At 58.1% G+C, this 22,222-nt stretch overlaps 3 protein-coding genes across 7 annotated transcripts; 1 reads left to right on the top strand and 2 right to left on the bottom strand.

Annotated features, from left to right (window-relative positions):
• Window positions 118-2,408, top strand: SPSB2 (splA/ryanodine receptor domain and SOCS box containing 2). Its single transcript, NM_001243315.1, is given in 3 exon segments — window positions 118-297; window positions 442-1,189; window positions 2,168-2,408. Coding segments are annotated over 2 exon segments (792 nt in total). The 5' UTR covers window positions 118-297; window positions 442-525; the 3' UTR covers window positions 2,296-2,408.
• On the bottom strand, window positions 2,806-6,186 carry TPI1 (triosephosphate isomerase 1). Its single transcript, NM_001037151.1, is given in 7 exon segments — window positions 2,806-3,292; window positions 3,398-3,485; window positions 4,004-4,089; window positions 4,379-4,511; window positions 4,586-4,670; window positions 4,783-4,906; window positions 6,033-6,186. Coding segments are annotated over 7 exon segments (747 nt in total). The 5' UTR covers window positions 6,148-6,186; the 3' UTR covers window positions 2,806-3,176.
• USP5 (ubiquitin specific peptidase 5) lies at window positions 7,075-22,168 on the bottom strand. Of its 5 annotated transcripts, none has more exons than XM_001925784.6 (20): window positions 21,897-22,168; window positions 18,124-18,249; window positions 17,805-17,871; window positions 17,491-17,624; window positions 17,178-17,323; window positions 16,715-16,899; window positions 15,716-15,810; window positions 14,915-15,108; window positions 14,157-14,228; window positions 13,518-13,605; window positions 13,266-13,391; window positions 12,631-12,784; window positions 12,116-12,290; window positions 11,422-11,510; window positions 10,431-10,553; window positions 9,730-9,873; window positions 9,509-9,654; window positions 8,874-9,027; window positions 8,526-8,610; window positions 7,075-7,706 (listed from the first exon to the last, which is right to left on the bottom strand). In XM_001925784.6, the coding sequence occupies exons 1-20, from the start codon at window positions 22,005-22,007 to the stop codon at window positions 7,613-7,615; spliced, it is 2,508 nt and encodes an 835-aa protein (XP_001925819.3). In that variant the 5' UTR covers window positions 22,008-22,168; the 3' UTR covers window positions 7,075-7,612. The 5 variants fall into 5 exon arrangements, 3 of the variants coding, with proteins under 3 accessions (XP_001925819.3, XP_003355644.1, XP_020948070.1); XM_003355596.4 differs by having other exon boundaries at window positions 10,362-10,553; window positions 21,897-22,128; XR_002344119.1 differs by having other exon boundaries at window positions 8,526-9,027; window positions 21,897-22,112.

Below are 22,222 nucleotides of genomic sequence, written 5' to 3' on the forward strand. Positions count from 1 at the left end.
CGGCGGGGCGCGACCTGGGGTGGCGACTAGAGGGTTAACTGCCCCAGAGGGCCCTTAGGGGCGTGGCCTGGGGCGGGGCGAGGCCTGCGGGAGGGGTTGGGGGCGGAAGCGGCCGGCGTTCTGGAGCCGGAGCTCCTCGGCGACTTTCGGCCGGGCTCCTCCCGAGGGCCGGCGACCTCCCGGCACGGGAAGCTGAGCGTGGTTCGGGGGCAGGGACAGGAGCAGGAGCGGGCGAAGGGGACGGTCCCTGGACAGACCTAAGGCGACAAACTCGCGCGTCTCAGGAGACGCGGACAGGTGGGTGAGGGCAAGATGATGGATCTAGGAGCTTTCGGGGAGCTGAGCGGGAGGAGTGGGGCAGTGAGCAGAGCTGGGGGAAAGGATGAGGCGCCTAGGTGTGGAGTCCCTCCAGGATCCTCCTCTCCCCCAACTTCTCTCTAGGTCGATCCCAAGCGGGAGCTCAACTTTCCGAAGAGAGACGTCCCAGCAAGCCTCTTTTGGGGAATCCTCCAGCTTCTCACCTCCATGGGCCAGACGGCCTTGGCAGGGGGCAGCAGCAGCACCCCCACCCCACAGCCCCTGTACCCTGACCTCTCTTGTCCCGAGGGCTTGGAGGAGCTGCTCTCTGCTCCCCCTCCTGACCTAGGGGCCCAACGGCGTCACGGCTGGAACCCCAAGGACTGCTCAGAGAACATCGAGGTCAAGGAAGGGGGCTTGTGCTTTGAGCGGCGGCCTGTGGCCCAGAGCACTGATGGGGTCCGGGGTAAGAGGGGCTACTCGAGAGGCCTGCACGCCTGGGAGATCAGCTGGCCCCGGGAACAGAGAGGCACCCACGCCGTGGTGGGCGTGGCCACGGCCCTCGCCCCGCTGCAAGCTGACCACTATGCGGCGCTGCTGGGCAGCAACAGCGAGTCGTGGGGTTGGGACATTGGGCGGGGGAAGCTGTACCATCAGAGCAAGGGGCCCGGGGCCCCCCGGTATCCCCCCGGACTTCAAGGTGAGCACCTGGAGGTGCCGGAGAGGCTGCTGGTGGTTTTGGACATGGAGGAGGGAACTCTGGGCTACGCTATTGGGGGCACCTACCTGGGGCCAGCCTTCCGTGGACTGAAGGGCAGGACCCTCTATCCAGCAGTAAGCGCTGTCTGGGGCCAGTGCCACGTCCGCATCAGCTACCTGGGCGAAAGGAGAGGTGAGGCCTGGGGCAGGTCTGGGGAGAGTGTTCTATCCCTGGTGGCTGTGGTCTGGGATGCAAGCTCAACGCCTTCCAAGAGGCGTTGTAAGTAGTGTGCCTTCATCTGACAGGTCTCCTGGCTCAAAGCCTGGGCCAGCAGCTCCACCTTCATCTGACATGTCTCCTTTCCCTATTCAGTGCCAGGAATGGCTAAGGAACTTCACAGCTCTTACCTCATTTAATCTTCTAACAGCCATAGAGGTAAAAGGAAGGTTGTTGGGAAAGCAACTTGCTAGGAAGTGATGAGCCCTCAAAATGGAGGGGAGCACCCTAGGGATCAGGACTTCACAGGAGGTACCAGTCCCTGGAGCAGGAGGTGCAAAGAGTGAAACATGTACTGAGCTAGGAGGACAAGTCCAAAAGGAAGAGGTGCCAGGCACCCCAGGGTGTGTACCAGACTCACTGGGCTCTGTCTCTTTGACACATACCTACTTCCTTTCTCAGTCAAACCCCAGGAAGGAGCCATTGAGGCCCAGGCTCCTGGAAGGAAAGCAGTGAGGGAGGAAGGGCCTTGGAGCAGGGCTGCAGAAGGGGCTCCTTGGGGAACCCATGGAACCAGACCTTGGGGCTGACTAGACTTTACTGTCCTATGCAAGTGGCAGAGTCTTCATTCAGCAGAGGGTGGCTGCTGTGGAGAGGGCATGACCTTCCATTCACCCTCTCTGCCCCAGTGCCCAGGCCTCTCCGCAATCAAAGCCTGGGCCAGCAGCTCCACCAGTATCTGAGCTGCCTGGGCCTGTTGCTTAGAGGGCCTTAGATGGGTGAAATTAGTGACGCAGATGCAGAACTCCAGGGAGCACGCTCCACTGAGGTGGAAGCAGCCTTGTAGCAAGAAGGCCACAGGGAAGCAGCGGGGAGCCGGGCAGGACCCTGTTTGAGGACATCCAGCGACTGGTGGCTACACCCCTACTTACTTTCCCTCCTTCTCTCTCCCAGCGGAGCCACACTCCCTTCTGCACCTGAGCCGCCTGTGTGTACGCCACGCCCTGGGGGCTACCCGGCTTGGCTACGTTTCTGCTCTGCCCTTGCCCCCTGCCATGAAGCGCTACCTGCTCTACCAGTGACCCCTGCGATACCTCAGATGGTGCTGGGGCCTTGACCCCTCTCCTCCCCTGGGGGGCAGGGAAGAGGCACTGCTGACCTAGACCAGCTACTTGACTAAAGCCAGAGGCTGGGCGGGGGGGGGGGCCCGTGGGGGAGGCCAGGCTGGGCCCCATCCCAGCCCAAGCTCTGGGGAGCATGACAGCCCCCAGGGCCACCCAGAGAGCAGAAGGGAGGGGGCTGTTCATCACGGCTGTGGCAGCCTGGTACGCAAAGCCTTTTTGGAAGTAAAGGTTAAGAGGTGTGCTGCTGTAGAAGCCTGTTCATGGTATTTTTTTTTATTGTTGCACAAGGGTCTTGCGACTGCTTCAGAGAGGAAAAAAAAAAAGGATTTAGGCCAGGTCAGTGAAGGACAAACCACAGGGCTCAGTGCCAGGTGTTTATTCCCCCCCCTACGGGACTTCTCACAGACACAACACACACAGGCATTGGCACCGTGGGAGGGAGCAGCACCCCGGCCCCAGCAGAGGACAGGGCCTTCTCTCGGTCCTTGGCCTCGTGCTGTGAGATGGGACAGGATGGTTTCTCTCTCTTGCCTTCACCGGGGACGGAGGGGACCCACGGGCAAACCACCCCTCCCACCTCTCAGCCAAGGAGACGCCTCCTTGGTGACAGGTTTAGTTCCAACTGAACAGTAAGTGGTGGCAGGATTGGCCTGGTCCCAGCCATTACAGGGTAGGGTGTAAACGGGAAAGGAAGAGGTCCACCTGGGATTAGGCTGTGAGAGGGGGCAGGCGACACCATCAGAAGCATGTGGGGGGTGGGGCAGCACAGTTATTGGGCTTCTGAGCTCCCTAGTCCCTGGCTTGGAGGGAAGGGGAGGTAGGGGCGATGGATGGGCTTATTATTTGGCATTGATGATGTCCACAAATTCAGGCTTGAGGGAAGCGCCACCCACAAGGAACCCGTCCACATCAGGCTGGCTCGCCAGCTCTTTGCAGGTTGCCCCAGTCACAGAGCCTGGGAAGGGAGAGGAGGGAACGGTCAAGGCTACCTCCTTGTCTAAGGAGGGCTCAGTCTGATTCTCAGCCCACCCCACTCCAGGCTGGAGCCAGAGCCACTTACCCCCGTAAATGATGCGGGTGCTCTGAGCCACTGCCTCAGAGACGTGGGTCTTAAGCCATCCCCGGAGCTTTTCATGTACTTCCTGGGCCTAAAACAAGAAGCCAGACTAAGACTTTTCATTCCAAGTGGGGGAAACTGTGGGTACCAGTGGAGACAGGCATTGTGGTTTTGGGGCAAGAACTCTGGGACCTGAGAGGGAACCCGGAGGCTTTAATTCCACCCAGTCCCTGGAACGGATGTCCTTGGACAAGTGACTCTGTTTTGTCCTCCCCCCCCTTTTTTTTAGGGGGGCATGTGTGGCATATGGAAGTTCCCAGGCTAGGGGTTGAGCTGGTGCCGCAGCCGCCAGCCTACACCACAGCCGCCCCAAATCTGAGCCAGGTAGGTCTGCGTCCCACACTGTAGCTCACCGCAACACCAGATCCCACAAAGCAAGGCTAGAGACAGAACCTACATCCTCGTGGATACTAGTCAGACACTATGTTACTGCTGGGTCACAGTGGGAACTCCCTGTCCTGTCTTTTAAATGAAGGGTCGGCCCAGATGGTCTCTGTGGCCGTCCAATGCTACCAAGGCAGGGGAGGATGAACTCCTGGGCTTGGTTACCTGTTGGGGTGTGGCAGTCTTGCCGGTACCGATGGCCCACACAGGCTCATAGGCCAGGACAACCTTGTTCCAGTCCTTCACATTATCTGTGGGACAGAGATCACAGGTGGAAGGGTGAAGGAGGAGCGATCCAGCTGTTCCCCAGAGAATGAGTGATGGCGGCCTACTGCCCTCTGGTGGCTGTTAAGGGAACTCCAAGTGGCATCATATACTGTCAGGGGCAGGAGGGGAAGTGATAGGAAGGATACAAGGGTTCTTAGCCTCCCCTTTCCTGCATCAGCATGGGGAATCAAGTCAGGAGGCAAGGCATCTGACCCCGCCCTCTGTTCCTCCGTAGCCCTGGCTAGGTCCAAACGTCCCTTTCTCCAGAGATACCTGCGATGACCTTGGTTTGCTCGAAAACGACCTTCTCGGTGATGCCAGCTTCCCGCTCATCTAGCTTCTCCCCAATGCAGGCGATTACTCCAAGTCCCTCTGCCAGGGCATGGGCCACTTTCTGCCCAATCAGCTGTTGAGGAACAGACTTGGTGAGACACCTGTCTTGGAATAAGCCATCTCTTATCTCCTCTCCTGGTCACTAACCTCATCTGACTCTCCAAAGACATGCCTTCTCTCCGAGTGCCCCAGGACTACCCACGTGGCTCCGAGGTCTTTGATCATGCCAGGGCTAGAGGAAGAGAAAAAGCCATGGCTCAGGAGGGAGCCCACCCCATGGCTTTTCCCTCCATGAGGAGAATAAGGGCTGGGTCCCCCCAGTACACACACACACACCATCTTACCTGATCTCCCCAGTAAAGGCCCCATTAGCCACTTTGTAGCAGTTCTGTGCAGCCACGGCAATCTTGGGATCTAGCTTCTGCCTGGCGAAGTCAATGTAGGCGGTGGGGGGTGCGCAAACCACCTCTGAGTAGAAGACAGTGACAGAAGGGGATGGCATCACAAATCCAGACCCTATCCAGTGCTCTGGAGCCCCCTAGCCTCCACCGCTTTCATAGTTCTGCCTTCGCCCATTTCCACACCAGCATGATGATCTTTGTCTACTCTGCACCCCAGGCTGGGCCTGAACCCAACTCTGAACCTTTTGGGTACCCCTGAGAGGTCATGGCCCTTGCCCTGCCCTCTGCTCTTTTAACAGCTGTGGCTCTGATTTCCCCAGGCTATTCTGGGCCTGGGCACCTCCTAGACTCAGCATTCTCTGGGGCCAACCCCGCCTCCCTTCTAAAATAGCTCATTCCCACCTCTCCTAGCCAGGCAAGGATTTTTAGCAAAAGCAGAAAGGGCCAACTCCTGGGGTCTGTACTGCAGTCTCTGGGGGGAATAAACCAGAAGGGGGTGCCTCTTGATCAGACCCGGGGTTCTGTGATTTAGATGCCTGGGATGGGAAGGACTGAGGACGGCACTCTGTCCGTGGGTGGCAGCGAGTCGACTGGCTCATAGAGGCCTTGCGTTTTCCCGTATCCAGGTTGCAGAAAACAAGAGGATCGCTCCTCATCCCCACATGGCTCTGCCCGTTTGTCACTTGCTCAGCCCCTTCCGCAGAAGGGTCTTGCAGGCCGCCGAGGGGAAAGGATCAGAAGAGTAGCTCAAGAGGCCAAGGGCCACCCGGCAGGGGAACTCGGTAGCCCAGGCAAAGCGCGGGGAGGAGTCTGGGCTACGTGCGGCGGCGCACGGAGCCGGCGCCGAGGGGGCCCAGAAGCCTGCACGCAGCCTCCTCCCCCACACACCGGACTGGCGCCGGCCTCTCCCGATCGCCCGTAGGGGCTGGGCTCCACTTCCATCCCCGGCTCGGGCGGGTGCAGCCCCGGTCCGCACCCCGGAGCCGTCTTCCTCCCACAGTCGGAGGGCACAGGGAGATGCGGCTCCGCCTTTCCCCGTGGACACACCCCTGGTCCTGCGGCCGCAGGGCCAAGGCCGGGACCCCAGTAACTCTGGTCTCCGGCCCTGCAAGCAGGACCACGCAGACAACTGCTGAGAGAGCTCGGGAGAGGGCGCCACCACGCCCGACCTCCCACCCACCGCCAGGGCTCACCGGTGTCGGCCGGCAGCTTGGCTGCGTTGAGGGTGTTGATGAGCTCCCCCAGATTGTTCTTTCGCCCGTTCATCTTCCAGTTTCCCCCCACGAAGAACTTCCTAGCGGGCGCCATGGCGCTGGAGCCAGCACACTGAAGGTCAGGAGCAGCGCGCGGCCGTCTCCACTGGCCGCTTATATAGAGAGCGGAGAGGCAGAACCCCGCCCCCTTCGCGTCCTGGGCCATGACTGGCCCGCCCCGCGGAAGCCCAGCCCCGGCCCCGCCCGCCGCCCGCCGCCCGCCACCGCCCGCTGCCGCTCGCCGCCGCCCGCGTTGCGAGGTTCTGACGTCACCTTCTTTCTTGTAGCAACGTTCCAGCGGCGTCCAGGCTCGGTGGCTACAGCTTCCGTGGTCTGACTTTGGGGAGAACCGTGCGCCCGGTGCTCAGGGAAACCCCCGCTTCACGGCTTCATCACGCCACCCCCACACCGAGGGATAGGGGAGGGGCCTCTCTCCAGCTCTGGGAAAAGGAGCCTCCTTCCCCATCGGAGCCCCCACATCCCTGAGTGCTGAGCGGACACCTCTGACCCACCCGGGGCCGACCCAGCCCCACAGTAACTGGGCAAAAAACAGGGTTCAGCAGCGGAGGGATGGCCCACCTTGGCTAGAAACTGTGCAGCTAAGGGAGGGGGGTTCAGAAGTCCGCCCTGTCCCCATGAATACCCCGCTTTTTGCTCCAGCAGGCCAAGGCCTGACAAAGGACTACAGCCACTGGGGACATTTGGAAAGAACCCACCTGGGCCCCCTCCGGTATCACGGCTGCAAGAAAGGGCTCTTCCACCCCATCTCTGTTCTGTGACACCCCAGCCCACATCCCCTCATCTAACAGCCCCCACCCCGCAGCCTTCCTCTGCTGCCCCAGAGCTCACCTCACTCAGCCCCCAATCACACCAGCACAAAACATAGAAGGCAAAGGGGCAGGGCCAGGAGCTTTGTGAAACTGGCCCCGCTGCTAGCCCTGGGGAAGACAGCTTCCCCCAAAGGTATCAAACAGGACACAACTGAGCCACTGTACTTTTATTCACATCCTGTATTTTGGCATTTTCCAGAAGGACAGGGGAGAGACAGGGTGGGGAAAAGACTGAGGCAGGAGGGCGAGGGGGGTCCCCATTTCCCTCAGATCCCTCCTTGCCCAACCACACGGGGAGCACACACAACGGGGGAGGGGAGGCACAGAAGCCCCCTCCTGTGGAAGAGGCTGCACAAAGCTATACCCACGCCACACAAACAAACGAGCCCGCTCCACGCTGGGCCAGCAGGATCACAGAGAAGCAGAGCCCTGTGGGGTCAAGGGCAGGAAAGCAACAGTCTCCTCACAGACAGGCAGCCGGCCCCTCCCGTTCCCCTTCCTGCTCCATCCCCAAAGTCTCCAGAGTGCCCCCCCCACTTCGCTTGGCCATTCTCTCATAGCCTCTAGCTTCTTCCCTGCTGCTGGGGACACGAAAAGGAAAAGGGTACGGGAGCAGGGGGGCTGACATCCATCCCTCATGCCGGGTGGTCTGTCCCCTGCCCTCAGTGGTTAAGGGCTCAGGGTGGGCTCTTAGCTGGCCACTCTCTGGTAGAAGTAGATGTAGCCCAGGTCCTTGGGCGGCTTCTCAGAGGCACACACTTTCTGGTCGTTGTAGATCACCCATCTGGGGAAGAATGTGGGGGGAAAAGGATGAACAGCTCCTCTCTTGGAGGTGGCTCCTGGTGATTCCCGGGCAAAGGCTCCCAACATTCTCTGCCTGGGTCCCCAAACCTACAGTCCAGCTGCCTATCTGAAGGGAGCATCCCAATCTCACAGGGTCATTGCGACTGGACTCAGGGCTTTCAGACCCTGTGGTGTCTTTATAGCCACTTGCCACCCGTTCCTATTAGGCAGGGATCAGACAGGATATGTTTCGGGTTTTGCAGGCCATCTGGTCTCTGATACAACTACTTGACTTTCCTGTGGCAACTCGAAGAGAGCCACAGATAGATAAGTGGGTAATTGGCTGTGCTCACCAAGACTTTTTCTTTTTACGGCTGCACCTGCAAGCATACGGAGATTCCCAGGCTAGGGACCAAATTGGAGCCGTGGCCGCCGGCCTGTGCCACAGCCACAGTAACACCAGATCTGAGCCCTGCCTGCGAACTACACGCATCAAGCAGATTGCAGTAACGCCGGATCCTTAACCCACTGAGCGAGGCCCTGGATAGAACCCGCATGCTCATGGATGTTAGTCGGGTTCTTAACCCACTGAGCCACAATGGGAACTCTCAGTAGGACTTTATAAAAGTGAGTGGCCGAATTCAGCCTCTGGGCCCTTGTTGGCCAATCCCTGCCGTGAGGCTTTCTCTGTTTCCGCTGAGTTTGCGGCCCCACCAGCAACCCTTTACCTTCCCTCACACATAATCTGAGGACTTCCAGGATGCCCCTACCATTCCCACCATCACGCTCCCATTCAAAAACGCACGTGCTGGCCCCTCACCTGCCTTCCTTCTTGATGTGGCAGACATAGTGACCACACATGGTTGACGTGCCCATGTGACTAATGAAGGCGAAGAGCTGATACTCTAGGGAAGGGGGGGAGAGAGGGCAGAGAGGGAGGGCGGCTGGACCCCACAGCTCACACACAGGACGGGATTTCAGGGAACTGGAGGCATGCACTGGGCCCAGAGGCTCTCTCTCGTCCTAGGAACCCACCTCCAGGAGTCGAGCTGGTGGAAAGAAGCTTCTGCCCCCTGTCCGCCTCCTCCCACCACCCCAGGGAAGCAGACCTGGTGGAGCCAACGGGCTAGATCCCACCAGGCCTGTTCTGGTTTCAGGGGACACTCACTTCCAGGACCATCCCGGACTTTAGGTCCCACTGGTATGGACTCGGAGATGGAGTCGGCAGCGGAGCGGCCCTCCGAGATGTCCATGGCAGCCTCTGCGTCCAGGTCATCAATGTGACTGAAGATCCAGTCCACAGCCCGTTCTAAACTATTGTTCTTAGAAAAGAGAGAAGAGTCACTTTTTCTAGCACTGTCAGGCTGGAGAAGGCTGCCAGGGAAGGCCTCAGCTTCTTTATCTTTTTTTTTTCTTTCTTTTTTTAGCCTTTTCTAGGGCTGCACCCACAGCATGTGGCGGTTCCCAGGATAGGGGTCTAATCGGAGCTGTGGCTGCTGGCCTACACCACAGCCACAGCAGTGCAGGAACCGAGCCGCATCTGCGACCCACACCAGAGCTCACGGCAACACCAGATCCTTCACCCACTGAGCAAGGCCAGGGATCGAACCCGCAACCTCATGGTTCCTAGTCAGATTCGTTAACCACTGCGCCACGACGGGAACTCCGGCCTCGGCTCCTTTAGCATCTTTAGCTCCTCAGACCCGTTACGTGGGTCATCCTTGGTCTTGCTCACGAGGGATAGAAGCTTGCTCCCACCCTCTCCTTCCCACAGGACTGAGCTCGGCTGGGGGCAGGCTATACCGTGGCCCGCAGAGCTTTCAGGGCCTGGTCCCGGGAGAAGCCCATGGAGACAATGGTGGTCACGCAGTCCTCTGGTGGGGGGTCAGCTGCTGCGCTTGTGGAGCCGGGCCCGCTGGAGCCAGGCAGGATGAGAGGGTTCGCGAAATCTGTGGACGTGAAGGGGTTGAAGTGTGTGGGGCGTGCAGCGGCCCCGCCCCACCCAGCTCCCCACCCCAGCCTACCTGGATCGTCCATGTGCGACATGACCCAGTTCATGGCGGCCTCGGCCCCGCTGTTGCCCGTGTAGTAGACGGCTTTGCGGCAGGCGTCCATCGGGAAGCCCATCTCCACCAGCTGGATGATAACCGATTCATCCAACATGGGCGCTGTTGGCAGAGAAGCGCGGGCATGGGGCGTGCCTCCTGGGGCCACTCCCTGCCCCCTCCCTCCTGCCAGAGTCCAGCCCCCAGGACTCCCCCAACCACCTTGCATGCATTTTTCCTCCAAGGCCCAGCACCTGATTCCAGAACTAAAATGACAACACAACCTGATGGGGGGCCAGCCGTATCCGAAAGGTACAGAACTCAGGCTACAGATCCCCCAGGGAGCCCCTTCCTCGCCCACTGTCTGGAGGACGAGCCCCCGCCCCTGCCCCCACCCAAGTAACAAGGACAGAGGCAATCAGCCAGTGTGCCACCATCCACACAGAGACCATGGCTGGGAGGGCTCGATCGGTCCCCATGTTCATCAAGAGGGCCAAGGAAAATTTGAAAGGGAGGACAGGAGAAACACAAAGGACAGGGTCAAGGGGAGGCAGGCAGAGAAGATCCCCATCAGCAAGGGAAAGAGACAGGCAGGAAGAAGAGTCACTAACATGTTGGAGAGGAGAAGTGAGGGGAGCAGAAGGAGTCTTCGTCTTCGTTGCCATAGAAACCAAGGCTACCTTTGGGCTCATCCGGAGTGACCAGGGGTGGGGCAATGTCGGGCAGCTCCTCCTCTCCAGGCTGCAGCCCTGTGCCCCTCAGCTGGGAGATGTCTAGCTCCTCGGGCATCTCGATGGACACATCTGCGAGGGGACCGGCAGGACAAGGGTCACCTTGGCAGCTCCCGGAAGCCCTCCCGGGAAAAGCACTCTGGGAATCTCAAGCCCCCTGCCCCCGACTTGCTCAGAGCAGGACCCAGCACAGGAGTCACAGTGTAATAAAAGCCATCAGGCCAGGGGTCAGAAGACCTGGATTCCAGTCCTAGATCTTTTCACAATGAGCCACAGTCCAGGAAGGGGCCACAGATGATTCTATGCTTCCATGGGGCTCAACTTAGCTAGGAGGTCAAGTTAATTCTGCAGTTCACCAAGTGGTCAGGGGCCTGAAGACCCATGAGAACTCATTATTTTGAGATTATCAAAATGAGGAGATTATCAAAAATGACTCATCAGAAACAAATCTGACTAGTATCCATGAGGACGCAGGTTGGATCCCTGGCCTTGCCCAGTGGGTTAAGGACCCAGTGTGGCTGTAACATGTGGTGTAGGTCGCAGACATGGCTTGGATCCGGAGTGGCTGTGGCTGTGGTGTAGGCTGGCAGCTACAGATCCGATTCGACCCCTAGCCTGGGAACCTCCATGTGCCTCGGGTACAGCCCTAAAAAGATAAAAAAAAAAAAAAAAAAAAAAGATTATCAAAATGAAACCATCCTGCCAATTAGAAAACACAAAACTAGGAACATCACTTCTGGCTGTAAATTGTAACTATAAAATCAGAGAAGCCTTGATACTTTTAGTCGGTGCTTTTCACGGTGCTAGACACATTTCGAAAGCAGCTAAGATAATGTTTCTACTTTGAGAGAGTTGGAGAAGCACCAGTTCACAGCTTAAGGCCCCTTCTTTTTCTTAGCACTTTCTGCTTAACCTCCCTTGCTCGTCCCAGCCACCATACCCAGTTTCTTGGGCACCCAGTCTAAGCCGAAGGTGAACTTCTTGATCTGGATGACCAGGTAGTCGGGGAATGAGGCAAATCGTGTGGTCCTAGGGAAGAGAGAACATACAGGTACCCAGGGAGCCTCTCCGAAAGCTCCACGCTGGGTTCAGCCTCTCATGGATAGAGACCTGGGCTGTTAAAAAAGCCCAGAAGACACTCCATGCTTTCTTGCCCTGGGCAGGCATCAGGGCACCTGCGGATAAGGAGCAACAGAAGCTGGAGGCGGGCTGCCTGATGGGCCAGAGCAGCCAAGGGGCAGGTGGCTGGAATCCCCAAGACCAAAGCACTCTTTCAGATCTCAGGTTCATGCCAGTGATGAGGTAGCAAAAAGGCAGGCCATGTGCTGGAAATCTCAGTTCCGTCCACAACTGTTACTAATTTCTGTGCTTGGTCTGGAGTGGGGGACAGAGCAGAGAGAGGCTGCAATGGAAAGTGACCCCGGCCCATGAGAGAAGAGGGACTGGCGGGGGCAGGACAAGGTAAGGTAGCAATTTCCTGACCCCGCTCCTGTTGGAGCCTCTGGGTTCCCTCAGGACCAGGGTACCAGCCTCAAGTGATAGAAGCCTGAGATTTGGACCACAACGGGAGAGGATGCGACGCTGACAGCATCTTTGGGATGACGCTGCCGCAGGCCGGCACCCACAGGACTTACTTGACGGCCACGGACTTGGCCTGCAGGGCAGTGCTCCAGAAGTCATCCACCTGCTCAGGGGCCCCATAGGCCTCCAGGCAGGAGCTGAAGGGCACCTGTGCCCGAACCAGTTCTGGCAGTGGCAGCTTCTCCTCCTCGGCTTGCCGCTTCTTCTCTTCATACTCCAGGAGCTCCTCTGGTGATGGAAGGGGTGGGTGGGTCCTTCTGGGTGGGCAGGAGCTGCTGCTTTCCCTCCTCAGTCTTGCTCTACTGGCTCGGGGTCCGTGACCATCTCGGCTCCTCTGCCTCCCCAAGCCCACCTGATACACATCCTCCTGCCTCTTTCCCAACAAAGCTCTGCTGACTGGCTGCAAGCAAGGGTGATCCCAGCTCGGCCCACAGGCCCCGCTGGGCAGGTCTGGCTGGGGACAGAGCTAACCTTGGGCTCTGCTCCTGTAAGGTGCCCAGGCCCCGCCCCAGAGCTCAGACTCCAGGTGCCCCCAGGTCCCCGCCGGGAGAGCAGAGGGCCACCTTACCTTTGTTCAGGGCCGCGTCCATGGGCACAGGCAGCTGCATGATATAGTCCACGCGCTGGGTGTACTTGACCTTCTCTGTGGCCAGGCACTTGATCTTCTCCTCCACCAGGAAGCGGAACACCTCGTTGGGATTTTCAGAGCTCCGGCAATTCCTCTACGGGAAAGAGGCAAGGTGGCGGGGGGGGGCAGGGGGCGGTCTGGGCAGTCAGGCCCTGGCATGGGGGCCCCCAGAAGTCACTGTGGGGGGCGGTCAGGGAGGAAGGGAAGTAGAAAGGAGACGACCACGAAGAGGCAGAGGGATGCAGGAGCAGAGCAGCAGCTTCCCCTATTCAACCTCCCGCCCCCCCCAAGTGGCCGCCCATCCCACAGCGTGGGCCTGCGTGGGCAAGAGCCTCTCCTTTCTTTCTGAGCACCAAGCACCAGCCTATCATTTCCTTTGCATGCATCCTTCCTGAGGCTGCAAGCCCATCAAGCAAAAGATCGCTACTCTGCTGTCCTCAGGTACAGGGACGGCGCAGGGCCGGAAGGCTCTGGGGTCCCGGGGATGGGACGGGGGTGGGGCCCACAGAGGAAAGACAGGGGGAAGTGCAGGCGCAGAGAAGGAGTGTGACGAGTGGCCCCCTTGCCATCCTCACCTCCACCATGTTGATAAGGTGAAGGAAGAACTCTTGGGCATCCTGCTGCCGGTTGGTGGAGAACTCGGGGTGACCCTTGCTGATGAGGGCCTTGAACATCCGAGGGGCAATGCCATCTTGGACTTCCTAGGCAGAGCCAGGGCATCGATTCAGCGGGGGCCCAAGAAGCCACCAAGTGGCCTTTATACAGCTCCCAGGCCTCGGTTTCCCCATAACTCCAGAGTCTGAAAAGGGACAGAGGCCCAGACACACCTTTTGCTCTGGCACCTGCTCGCCGTCGCCCGACTCTGGCGCTGGCTTGGAATACTCTCCCGAGAGAAGGCCATGGCCCAGCTTGGCCCTGGATTAACAGTCAAGAGAACAATGTGGCTTCTGTCAATTAAGGATTGCCTGATACCAAATCTACCTCTTCGCCCGACTTGATCCCTGCCCAAAGCCCTCCTCCGACAACTCTCCAAAACGTGAAAAAACAGGAGTTCCCATTGTGGCGCAGCAGAGATGAATCCAACCAGTATCCATGAGGAATGGGGGATTGATCCCTAGTCTTGCTTAGCGGGTCGGGAATCTGGCATTGCCGTGAGCTACGGTGTAGGTTGCAGACACGGCTCAGATCTGGTGTTGGCTGTGGCTGTGGTGAAGGCTGGCAGCTGCAGCTCCAGTTCATCTCCTAGCCTGGAAACTTCCATATGCCATGGATGCAGCTCTAAAAAACAGAAACTTCAAAAAGAAAAAATAAATATGAAAAAACTTAGGTTCCTCAGGACCCCAACCCAAAGCAGACAGCGTGCCCAGAAGGCAACCATTTGAAAGCTTCTAGCCGGCCAGGGACTAAACTACTGCCCACTCCAGGGGGTCATGGAGGAGAAAGAAGGTACACAACTGGCTACATACACCTGGGTGCTGAAGTCCTGGGTAGGGTCCGTCGGAGCATTCTGGAAGATCTTTTCCAGCTTATCCACATACCTAAGAGCCAAAGGAAAGACTGCTGGAGGGGCTTGGGCTCAGGCAGGCCCAGAGAAAAGCGAAAGGGAGCCATTATCTACTAGCTCAGAGAACAAGCCCCCTCCGGAACAGAAGGGTACATGGTTGCACCTGAGCGTCCATTTCTTTCCAGCAACCCGTGCTTCCCCCCTCTTCCCAACTGGGTCGGCATGCAACATAGCTCAGCTTCCTCCCCAGCAGAGCCCAGAGATGGGAGAAAGCCACCTCGGAGGAGAGATGTGGTTCATATTCCACTGAACACAACTTGTTCGTACATTCGAAGCTCTCACATACACACCGGGCCTTGGCAAGTAGACAGGAAACTCGCTGAGGCTAAGCATTTGCCTTTCTTCTATCTTTGGGTCTCAAGCCCTCCCCTCTCCCCAAAGGCTCCATGTCCGTGTGAGGTGCTCATCTGATGTCACTGGCTAAGATCAAGACCATTTGCTGGCCCTAAGTCAGTCAGGAGACCTAGGAGAGCCCTGGCGGGGGGTGGGGGGGGGTGTGTGCACCCGGCCCCACCAGTGTGTGTGTCACCAGGTGACGGTGGTGTGGTCCTGTGACCTGCTCCCCTCACCGTGCACCAGGAATAAGACTGAGCTGGCACCGAGGTCCGGAGAGGAGCCGGGGGGCTGGGGGCGCAGAGCCAGGGAGAGCGCAGCACTCACTTCCTCTGGAAGTCGGGGATGCTGAAGAGCACCTGGACCACGGAGTTGAGGTAGCAGCTGTTGCCCAGGTTGCGGATGCCCGTGTAGCCAGGCCCGAACAGGGGCTTGAGCGGCACCCCTGACTCCTGGATCAGCTCCCACTCGCCGATGCGCTGGTTCATGTCTATCTCCAGCTCCGTCATCGTCTTGTCCGTCTGCAGGGCAAGGGAGCTTCAGATGGGCTGAGAGAGAAGCAGCCTTTATGCTGACCTCTCGCGGGGTCTAGGATGAGGGCCAGCTGGAGGCTGGAATTTGCTGAATTATGGACTCCACCATGGGCGGCCCACTGGCTCTCCTCCAGGGCGAGTTCCAGAAGGCCACAGGCAACCGTCCCGGGGCCCTCAGGCCTCAGGCTCAATGAGGGGATGAAATGAACACGACTCCCTCTAGCGGAAGTGTTTCTCCATCCTGAAGTCGCCCCCTCACCCCCAGATCTCCACCCAAGCGTCACTTCCTCAGGGCCACTTTCTCAATCCCCTGGACTAGGGGGCCCCTCCTGTAAATGCCTGTGGCACCTCCACAGTGGGCGGTCATTCATTTCTCTGCATGAGTCTGTGAGCCACGCCTGCCTCTCTTCTGGAACGTAAGCCTGTCTGGGTCACGGTGACTAGCACCCAAGAGATGTTCAGCAGTATTCAGTGAAGGATTAGGTGGTTCTAGAAAGTTCTGCACAGGAAGCCCACATATCCTGGAGACCAGGATCACTGGGGCATCTCCCCCGGCGGGCCGCCTCAGCCTCCAGGGAGGGAAGTGGGGCCTCACCTTCTGCATCTTCAGCATGTCGATACCGAAGTGGGACAGGTGCTCGGCCAGGTTGGGGTCCAGGACCATGTCATCCTCGTCATATGAATACACGTCTAGCACAAGAGGCAGAAACGGTGTCACAGGGGGTGGCTCTGGCCTGGCCTGGCCACCAACCAGCCCTCCTAGGTCCCCTGGTGAAACAGAAGGACGGGCTAGGAGGCTGACCCTCCTGGCTCCCTGGAGCATCAGTGAGGCCGCAAGCCCTCCTGGGATGGGCGGTCAAGGTTGATGGGATGAAACAGGCTGAGGGTTGGAAAAAACCCCACACCACAGAAGAAGGTTCTAGACTGAGATGGGTTTGGAAGGACAGCCACTAAAAGATAATGATGGGAACCGCCCGGAAGGGGGCTGGGATTTGGGTGTGTCTAGGGGGTTAATTAAAATTGAAGATTTGCTCCCACCTGCAATACTTCCTTGCTTTTTTTTTTCTCTTTTCTTTTGGTTTTTTTTAGGGCTGCACCCGAAGCATATGGAAGTTCCCAGGCTAAGGGTCGAACTGGAGCTGTAGCTGCTGGCCTACACCAGCAACCCACTGAGCGAGGCCAGGGATCAAACCCACATCCTTATGGATACTCGTTGGGTTCATTATCACTGAACCACAACGGGAACTCCTGCAGTACTTTCCCCGTATTTTTTTCCCCCCATTTTTGGCAACCCTGAGCCACATGGAGCCCCTGGGCCAGGAGTCAGATCCAAGCTGCAGTAGTGACCTAAGCTGCAACTGCGGCAACGGTGGATCTTTAACCTTGGTCGCCTGGCTGGGGATTGAACCCATGGCTGAGGGCTCCGGAGGGGCCACCAATCCCATTGTGCCACAGCTGGAGCTCCTGCAGTAGTTTTACTATTGATCGAGAGGACGAACGAACTCATGTCTTACTCGTGTCCTACGACATGAGTAACAGTCAAGACCCAGCGGTTTCTGCGGGGAGGTGGCGGGCGGGCGGGGGCGGGGAGTACCAGCGCCGTCAGGTGTGATGGTGCCCAGCTTGACGGCTAATGGGTAGCCCGTCTCCTTGAAGTGCTCCACTGCGTGGTTGTTGCCCCCGCTGCCATCGAAGTAGCGCCGGCCACAGAGGATGGAGCCGTCTGTCAGGTTGAGCCACAGGTTCTCCCGCATGTCACACTTGGAACACTTCCAGCCACTGGTCGGGGAGAAGAAAAGTAGCTGAGTTGCACGTCGGGGCGGGGGGGGGGGAAGGGGGGGTCATGAGAGCGGAGGACAGAGGGGACTCTGTGCACCACCCGCCAGTCCAAGACCCTGCTCTTCGTCTCTCCTCCGGATGCCCCTGGCTGAGTTCAGCTCCCCAAAGTCCCCCTTCTGAGTCTGCTCCCGACCCTCTCTCCCACCAGACCCCAGGAGGGTGGCCTCTTTGCCCCTGCTCTAGGGGTTGCGCCCCGAGGTGGAGGGGCCAGGCCTCACCAGGGAGGGATTCGAGCAGGGTTGTCCAGCTGCTTGAGGTTGAAGGCATGCCTAGACACCTGCCGTACCTCCCCATCCCAGGCCTGCACCTCCTGCTTGCGGGAGGCCGAGTCAGCCGACAGCAGGGCCTCCACTGCACTGGTCACCTGGGGGAAGCAGAGGATCAGAGACCAGGACCCAGCCCCAGGCCCCACATGCCCCTCCAGTGCCATGGACTTCAGCTTTCTCTGTGCTTGCCCAAGACAGCGCTGCTCTGGTCCCGCCTGCCCTAGAATCTTCGGGGGGCGGGGGTGGGGGGGAAAGATATTTGTACCCGATCTCTGACGATGTCAGGCAGTCCCCCCAGCCCGTCCCGGGCGATCTCCAGGTAATCTGGCAAAATGACGATTTTTACATCCTCATCATAGTCAAACTTCTTCTCGCTGAGGTCAAACCCGCCTTCGATCCCTGGTGAGACAGAGAAGAGGGAGGGTAGGACGCCCCCACAAGTCGATGCCCCCTCCTTGGCCTTGTCCCCTGCAGAGCTCCAGGGCCCCTGACCAGGCCCATTCTCTGGGGGCTTTCCTGGCAGCTCTGAGAGTGGGCAAGACCAGCTCAGGGAGAAGAATAGGGCAGCGTGATGCTCACCGATAGCCAGCCGGGTGGGCTTCTTCCGGGGCGGGTCTCCAGTGCCTGCGGTCGTGTCTTCCTCTTTCTGCAGTGAGGCAGGAAGGGCAGGATCAGCCGTGGGCACCGGGGAAGAGACAAATGAGGGGGGCGGACAGGATGGAGTGGGTTCATCTCGGAAGAGAAACGAGCTACAAAAGCACCCGTGCTGAGTTGTAAGGACCCCAGCAGAAATAGGTGAGTCCAGGGGAGGTCAGCATGGAAGAGACAGATGCAATGTGGGGGCCCAGTGGGATGGGCCTCGAGGTCCCCGGGGCCTTGCCCCAGCCCGTGTCCCTACCGGGCGCCGGGTCCGCCGGAGGTGTAGGTAGACTCGCTGGCCTGTCTTGTTGAAGTGTCTCTCCACATACTGTTTGCTGAAGCCCAGGAATGTGTTCATGCAGATGTAGAGGCCACCCTCAGACTCCTGCAGGGCAAGAGGCAGGGGAGGAAATAGGCAGGATGAAGCCTGGCCGGGAAACACCAAGACCTGGGGTCAGACACTGCTGGTTTCCAGGAGAAAGGTCTGTTCTCCAACACTGGGGAGCTTATGGAAAGTCACTTGGCCTTTCAGAGCCTGGCACGTGGCTAAGAGTCTCCCCTTCCTCCTGCAACCTGGATAACAACCAATAAGGTCACCAGGGCTGAGCAACGGCTATCTGTCACCATTCCTCTTCCTGCTGCTGCTGCTGCTTTTTTTTTTTTTTTTTTTTTTTTTTTTTTTGGTCTTTTTAGGGCCACACCTGCGGCATATGGAGGTTCCCAGGCTAGGGGTCGAATCGGAGCTGTAGCCACCGGCCTATGCCAGAGCCACAGCAACACGGGGTCCGAGCCGCATCTGCAGCCTACACCACAGCTCACGGCAACGCTGGATCCTTAACCCCCTGAGCAAGGCCAGGGATCGAACCCACGTCCTCATGGATACTAGCTAGGTTCATTAACCACTGAGCCACCAGGAGAACTTCCTTCTTTTCTTTCTTCTTCTTTTTAATGAGTTGCAACGTTTATTTCAGGTTCTCTCTTTTCTTTTCTTTTTTTGCCACACCCACCGCATGTGGAAGTTCCTGGGCCAGGGATCGAACCTGTGCCACAGCAGAAACCAGAGGCAGAGCAATGAAAACACAGAAGCTTTAACCCACTGGGCATCAGAGAACTCCCTCTTTTTTACTTTTTATGGCTACACCCGCAGCACGTGGAAGTTCCTGGGCCAGGGATTCAATCAGAGCTGCAGCTATGGTAACACCGGACTCTTTTAACCCTCTGCACTGGGCGGGGATCAAACCCAAACCTCTGCAGTCACCTGATCTGCTGCTGTCAGATTCTTAACCTACTGCCTCACAGCGGGAACTCCCTCCTCTTCCTTCTTGTTCCTCCTCTGGAGCCCTCCTGTCAACCGCAGATGACAGGAGGGCTTTGTTCCTGGAGCTCAGAGATCCGGAAGATGAATGGGGCTCAATGACTGCAGATTTGGAAAGACCTGACAGGTCAGACACTGAACCTAAACCAGGGACACCATGACAAAGCGCACCTGACCTCCAAGATTCAGAAAGCCTTCCAGACGGGAGGAGCAGAGATGGCCATGCACCTGAACAGGACATGCAACGGCTGAGCTTGCCGGCAAGCCCAGACCTTTCCCTCAGCTCACTCTGCCAGGCAGTCGCACCCTGGTCCCCACTGGTCTCCTTCCTCTCCTGCGGAAGCCTGGCTCCAGGGGAACAATGCCGTGCTTGGGGCCCACAGCTGAACTGGGACCCAGTCTGAGCAGGACATGAGGTCCAGCGTTCTCCAGCCACCCCCCAAGGCCTCCCTGCTGCCCTGACCAATAACTGATATCCACTGAAGTCCCCGTCAACCTCCAACCTATCCCCTGTCTAGAACAATCTAGCAATACCTGCTGAGACAGCCAGAGCACATAAAATCCAAAAAGAAAGCAGGGAAAGACAAGTGTCCACTGTAAGTCACAGCTCAGGAAGGAAGACAGGCTTTCCCTAAACGGAGCCAATCTATTCAGTGCCCTTATGGAGAGAGTGATGGAGAAGGGGCAGGAGGGAACTGGGGACGACAACAGTCTTCCTCTAGATCCAAGCAACAGGCTTCTTCTTCCTGGAATGAAAGCCTCCGTGGCCTTGGCATTCCCATGGGAGCTCAGCATTGTGAGGATGCACTCGATCCCTGGCCTCGCTCAGTGGGTTAAGGACTTGGCGTTGCCACAAGTTGCAGCGTAGTTCCCAGAGGTGGCTCGGAGCTGGGGTTGCTGTGGCTGTGGTGTAGACCGCAGCTGCAGCTCCCATTCAACCCCTAGCCTGGGAACATCCATGTGCCACAGGTGTGGCCGTAGAAAGAAAAACAAGAAAAAGCCTCCGTGGCCTTGAAAAATTCTCTGCTGTGAAACTGAAAACAGGGCACCGTGTGGCAGTTCTCAGCCCCACAGATTGCTCTGTACCACTCCCTAGAAGAGCATGGATTACAGCGTTCATGAATAAACTGAGCATTCTTATCAGGGAGGTCAAATAAGCTCTCTTTCTACCAAGAACCCAATTTGAAGATAATCAAATATGTCAGAAGTTGGCCAGCAAAGCCAACGAATGGAGCTCTCTTGACTTGGGGTGAGAGAAGGAAAGTGTAAAGATTACGAAACCTCCTTTGGATGATTCAAACCATTACTAGGGAGACAGGAGTGTCAAGAGGGAGCCACTGCAGGTAAGTGAAAGAAGGGAGACTTCTACCATCTGTTGATAATTAATTAAAAAAACAACTCTTTTCCTTCCTGAGAAAGACAGTGCTTCACCAGGCCATGCACATGATAAACTGGGAGGCGGGTGGGAGCTATGCAGTGATTAAACTTCTCTGCTGGAAATAAAAGATGCTGATTCCACCAAGGATTGGGAACCCTGGAGCTCTGCTCTGAGCAGTCCTCTTTTAGCTCTGCCAGAGCCAGACTTCAGAGAAGCAGCACATTGTCTGAGGCCCAGATCAAAGCCCAGCAAACCAAGCAACCCACAAATCACAGTGATGATCCTGAACTGGGCCTTAGGTCACGCTGCTCTGCTCAGCACTGGCGATGTATTAACGAAGCCTTTCCACTCTGACTTGCAGTTTTCCAGGCCATGAGCTGGTCTGGCTGAACACCCTGGGCAGGGCCCAGCAGCGGCTTGAGGGAGGGGTGGTGAGGGGGGCGGATCCCAATCGGACTCCTACCCAGCTGGCGGCCCAAGGGTGACACAGGAAGGCAGAACTGCAGGAAGGGAGGTACTGGGTGGAGCCTGCAAAACGTAAAGCATGGTGTGGGTGGCTGCTTTGTCTAACTAGTCAAGAGTGGGAGCAGGATGGGAAAGGGGCCTTAGTATCTCCCACGAAAGAAACCATCTCTCTGGGAATACTTTCAAAGGGGTTCCCTCCGCTCTATGTGATGGGCAGGGGAAAGGGGCGGGGTGGGCCGTGGCCATAATTCACCTCCAAGGAGAAACGACTAGAGCTTTCCTCTCCTCTTTCCTCCCCTCCGTACCACCAATGACCCACCTCCCCGCCCTCTGTCCGTATTAACCATGGGTGGAGGCTCTCTAACTCGGCCTTTCTCAAAACAAGCCTTCTTCATGGCCACTTCTAAACTACCAGACGCCTGGGAGCTGCAGTCCCCCCCCTCATACCCCAACCCGGGCCCAAAACAGCGGGGGGTCGCCCCATCCCTCCTAAACGAGACTACAAAATCCAGAGAGCCATGCGCGACGGGCAAGGCCAACTCCCAGGCTTTCCGCAGGAGTCCACGTGGGAGATGTAGTCCGCCGACCGGGTGGCGCCTTTAGCTTAGAATGACAATGACGGGAGTGAGGGACTACAATACCCACAGTGCTCCCCGAGACCGGGGGCGGATGAAGCGGGCGCGGTGGCTTCCGGGGATAGTAGTCACACGACAGCTCCCGCGAATCCAAAGCAACGGCAAGAGTAGCGTGAGAGACTACAAGTCCCAGGGTGCACCGCAGGGAGGCGGTGGTCCAAGCCTTGCAGGCCCCGGCAGAATGACCAGGGCAATGGAGGGGAAGTCGTGCTCGCTGCGGGCGTGGGGAATGGGCTTACCGGTGTGTCGAAGGAGAAGGCGCATTCGTCTTTGTGGACCCGGTCTCCAGCCTTGGGGACCCGGATCGTCGGTAATACTGACAGCAGCGCCTCCTCACTCAGCTCCGCCATGACACCGGCAGCAGCTCCTCCACACACCGCGGCTCCCACTTCTAGTCCCCCACCCCCTACCCCTCCGTCCAATGAGCACTACTCGTTAGGTGCATGCGCTGAAGGGAGGACGCGCGAGAATGGCAGTTGGACGGAGCCTGCCGGCTAGTGCTCCGCCCTCTGCCCGCCTCTCGACTAAAGCCAATGAAAAGCGCTTCTAATGCAATCGTTGGTCG

This window comes from Sus scrofa, chromosome 5 (genome assembly GCF_000003025.6).
Source record: "Sus scrofa isolate TJ Tabasco breed Duroc chromosome 5, Sscrofa11.1, whole genome shotgun sequence".
Classification (NCBI taxonomy): domain Eukaryota; kingdom Metazoa; phylum Chordata; class Mammalia; order Artiodactyla; family Suidae; genus Sus; species Sus scrofa.

Coding starts and splice junctions, on each gene's coding strand:
- USP5 (XM_021092411.1), bottom strand. CDS start 22,007: ATGGCGGAGCTGAGTGAGGAGGCGCTGCTGTCAGTATTACCGACGATC. Junction 18,250..21,896: donor CCTTCTCCTTCGACACACCG/GTAAGCCCATTC, acceptor CTTGCCCTGCAG/GAGTCTGAGGGTGGCCTCTA. Junction 11,511..12,115: donor GCCAAGTCCGTGGCCGTCAA/GTAAGTCCTGTG, acceptor TCTCTTCCCTAG/GACCACACGATTTGCCTCAT.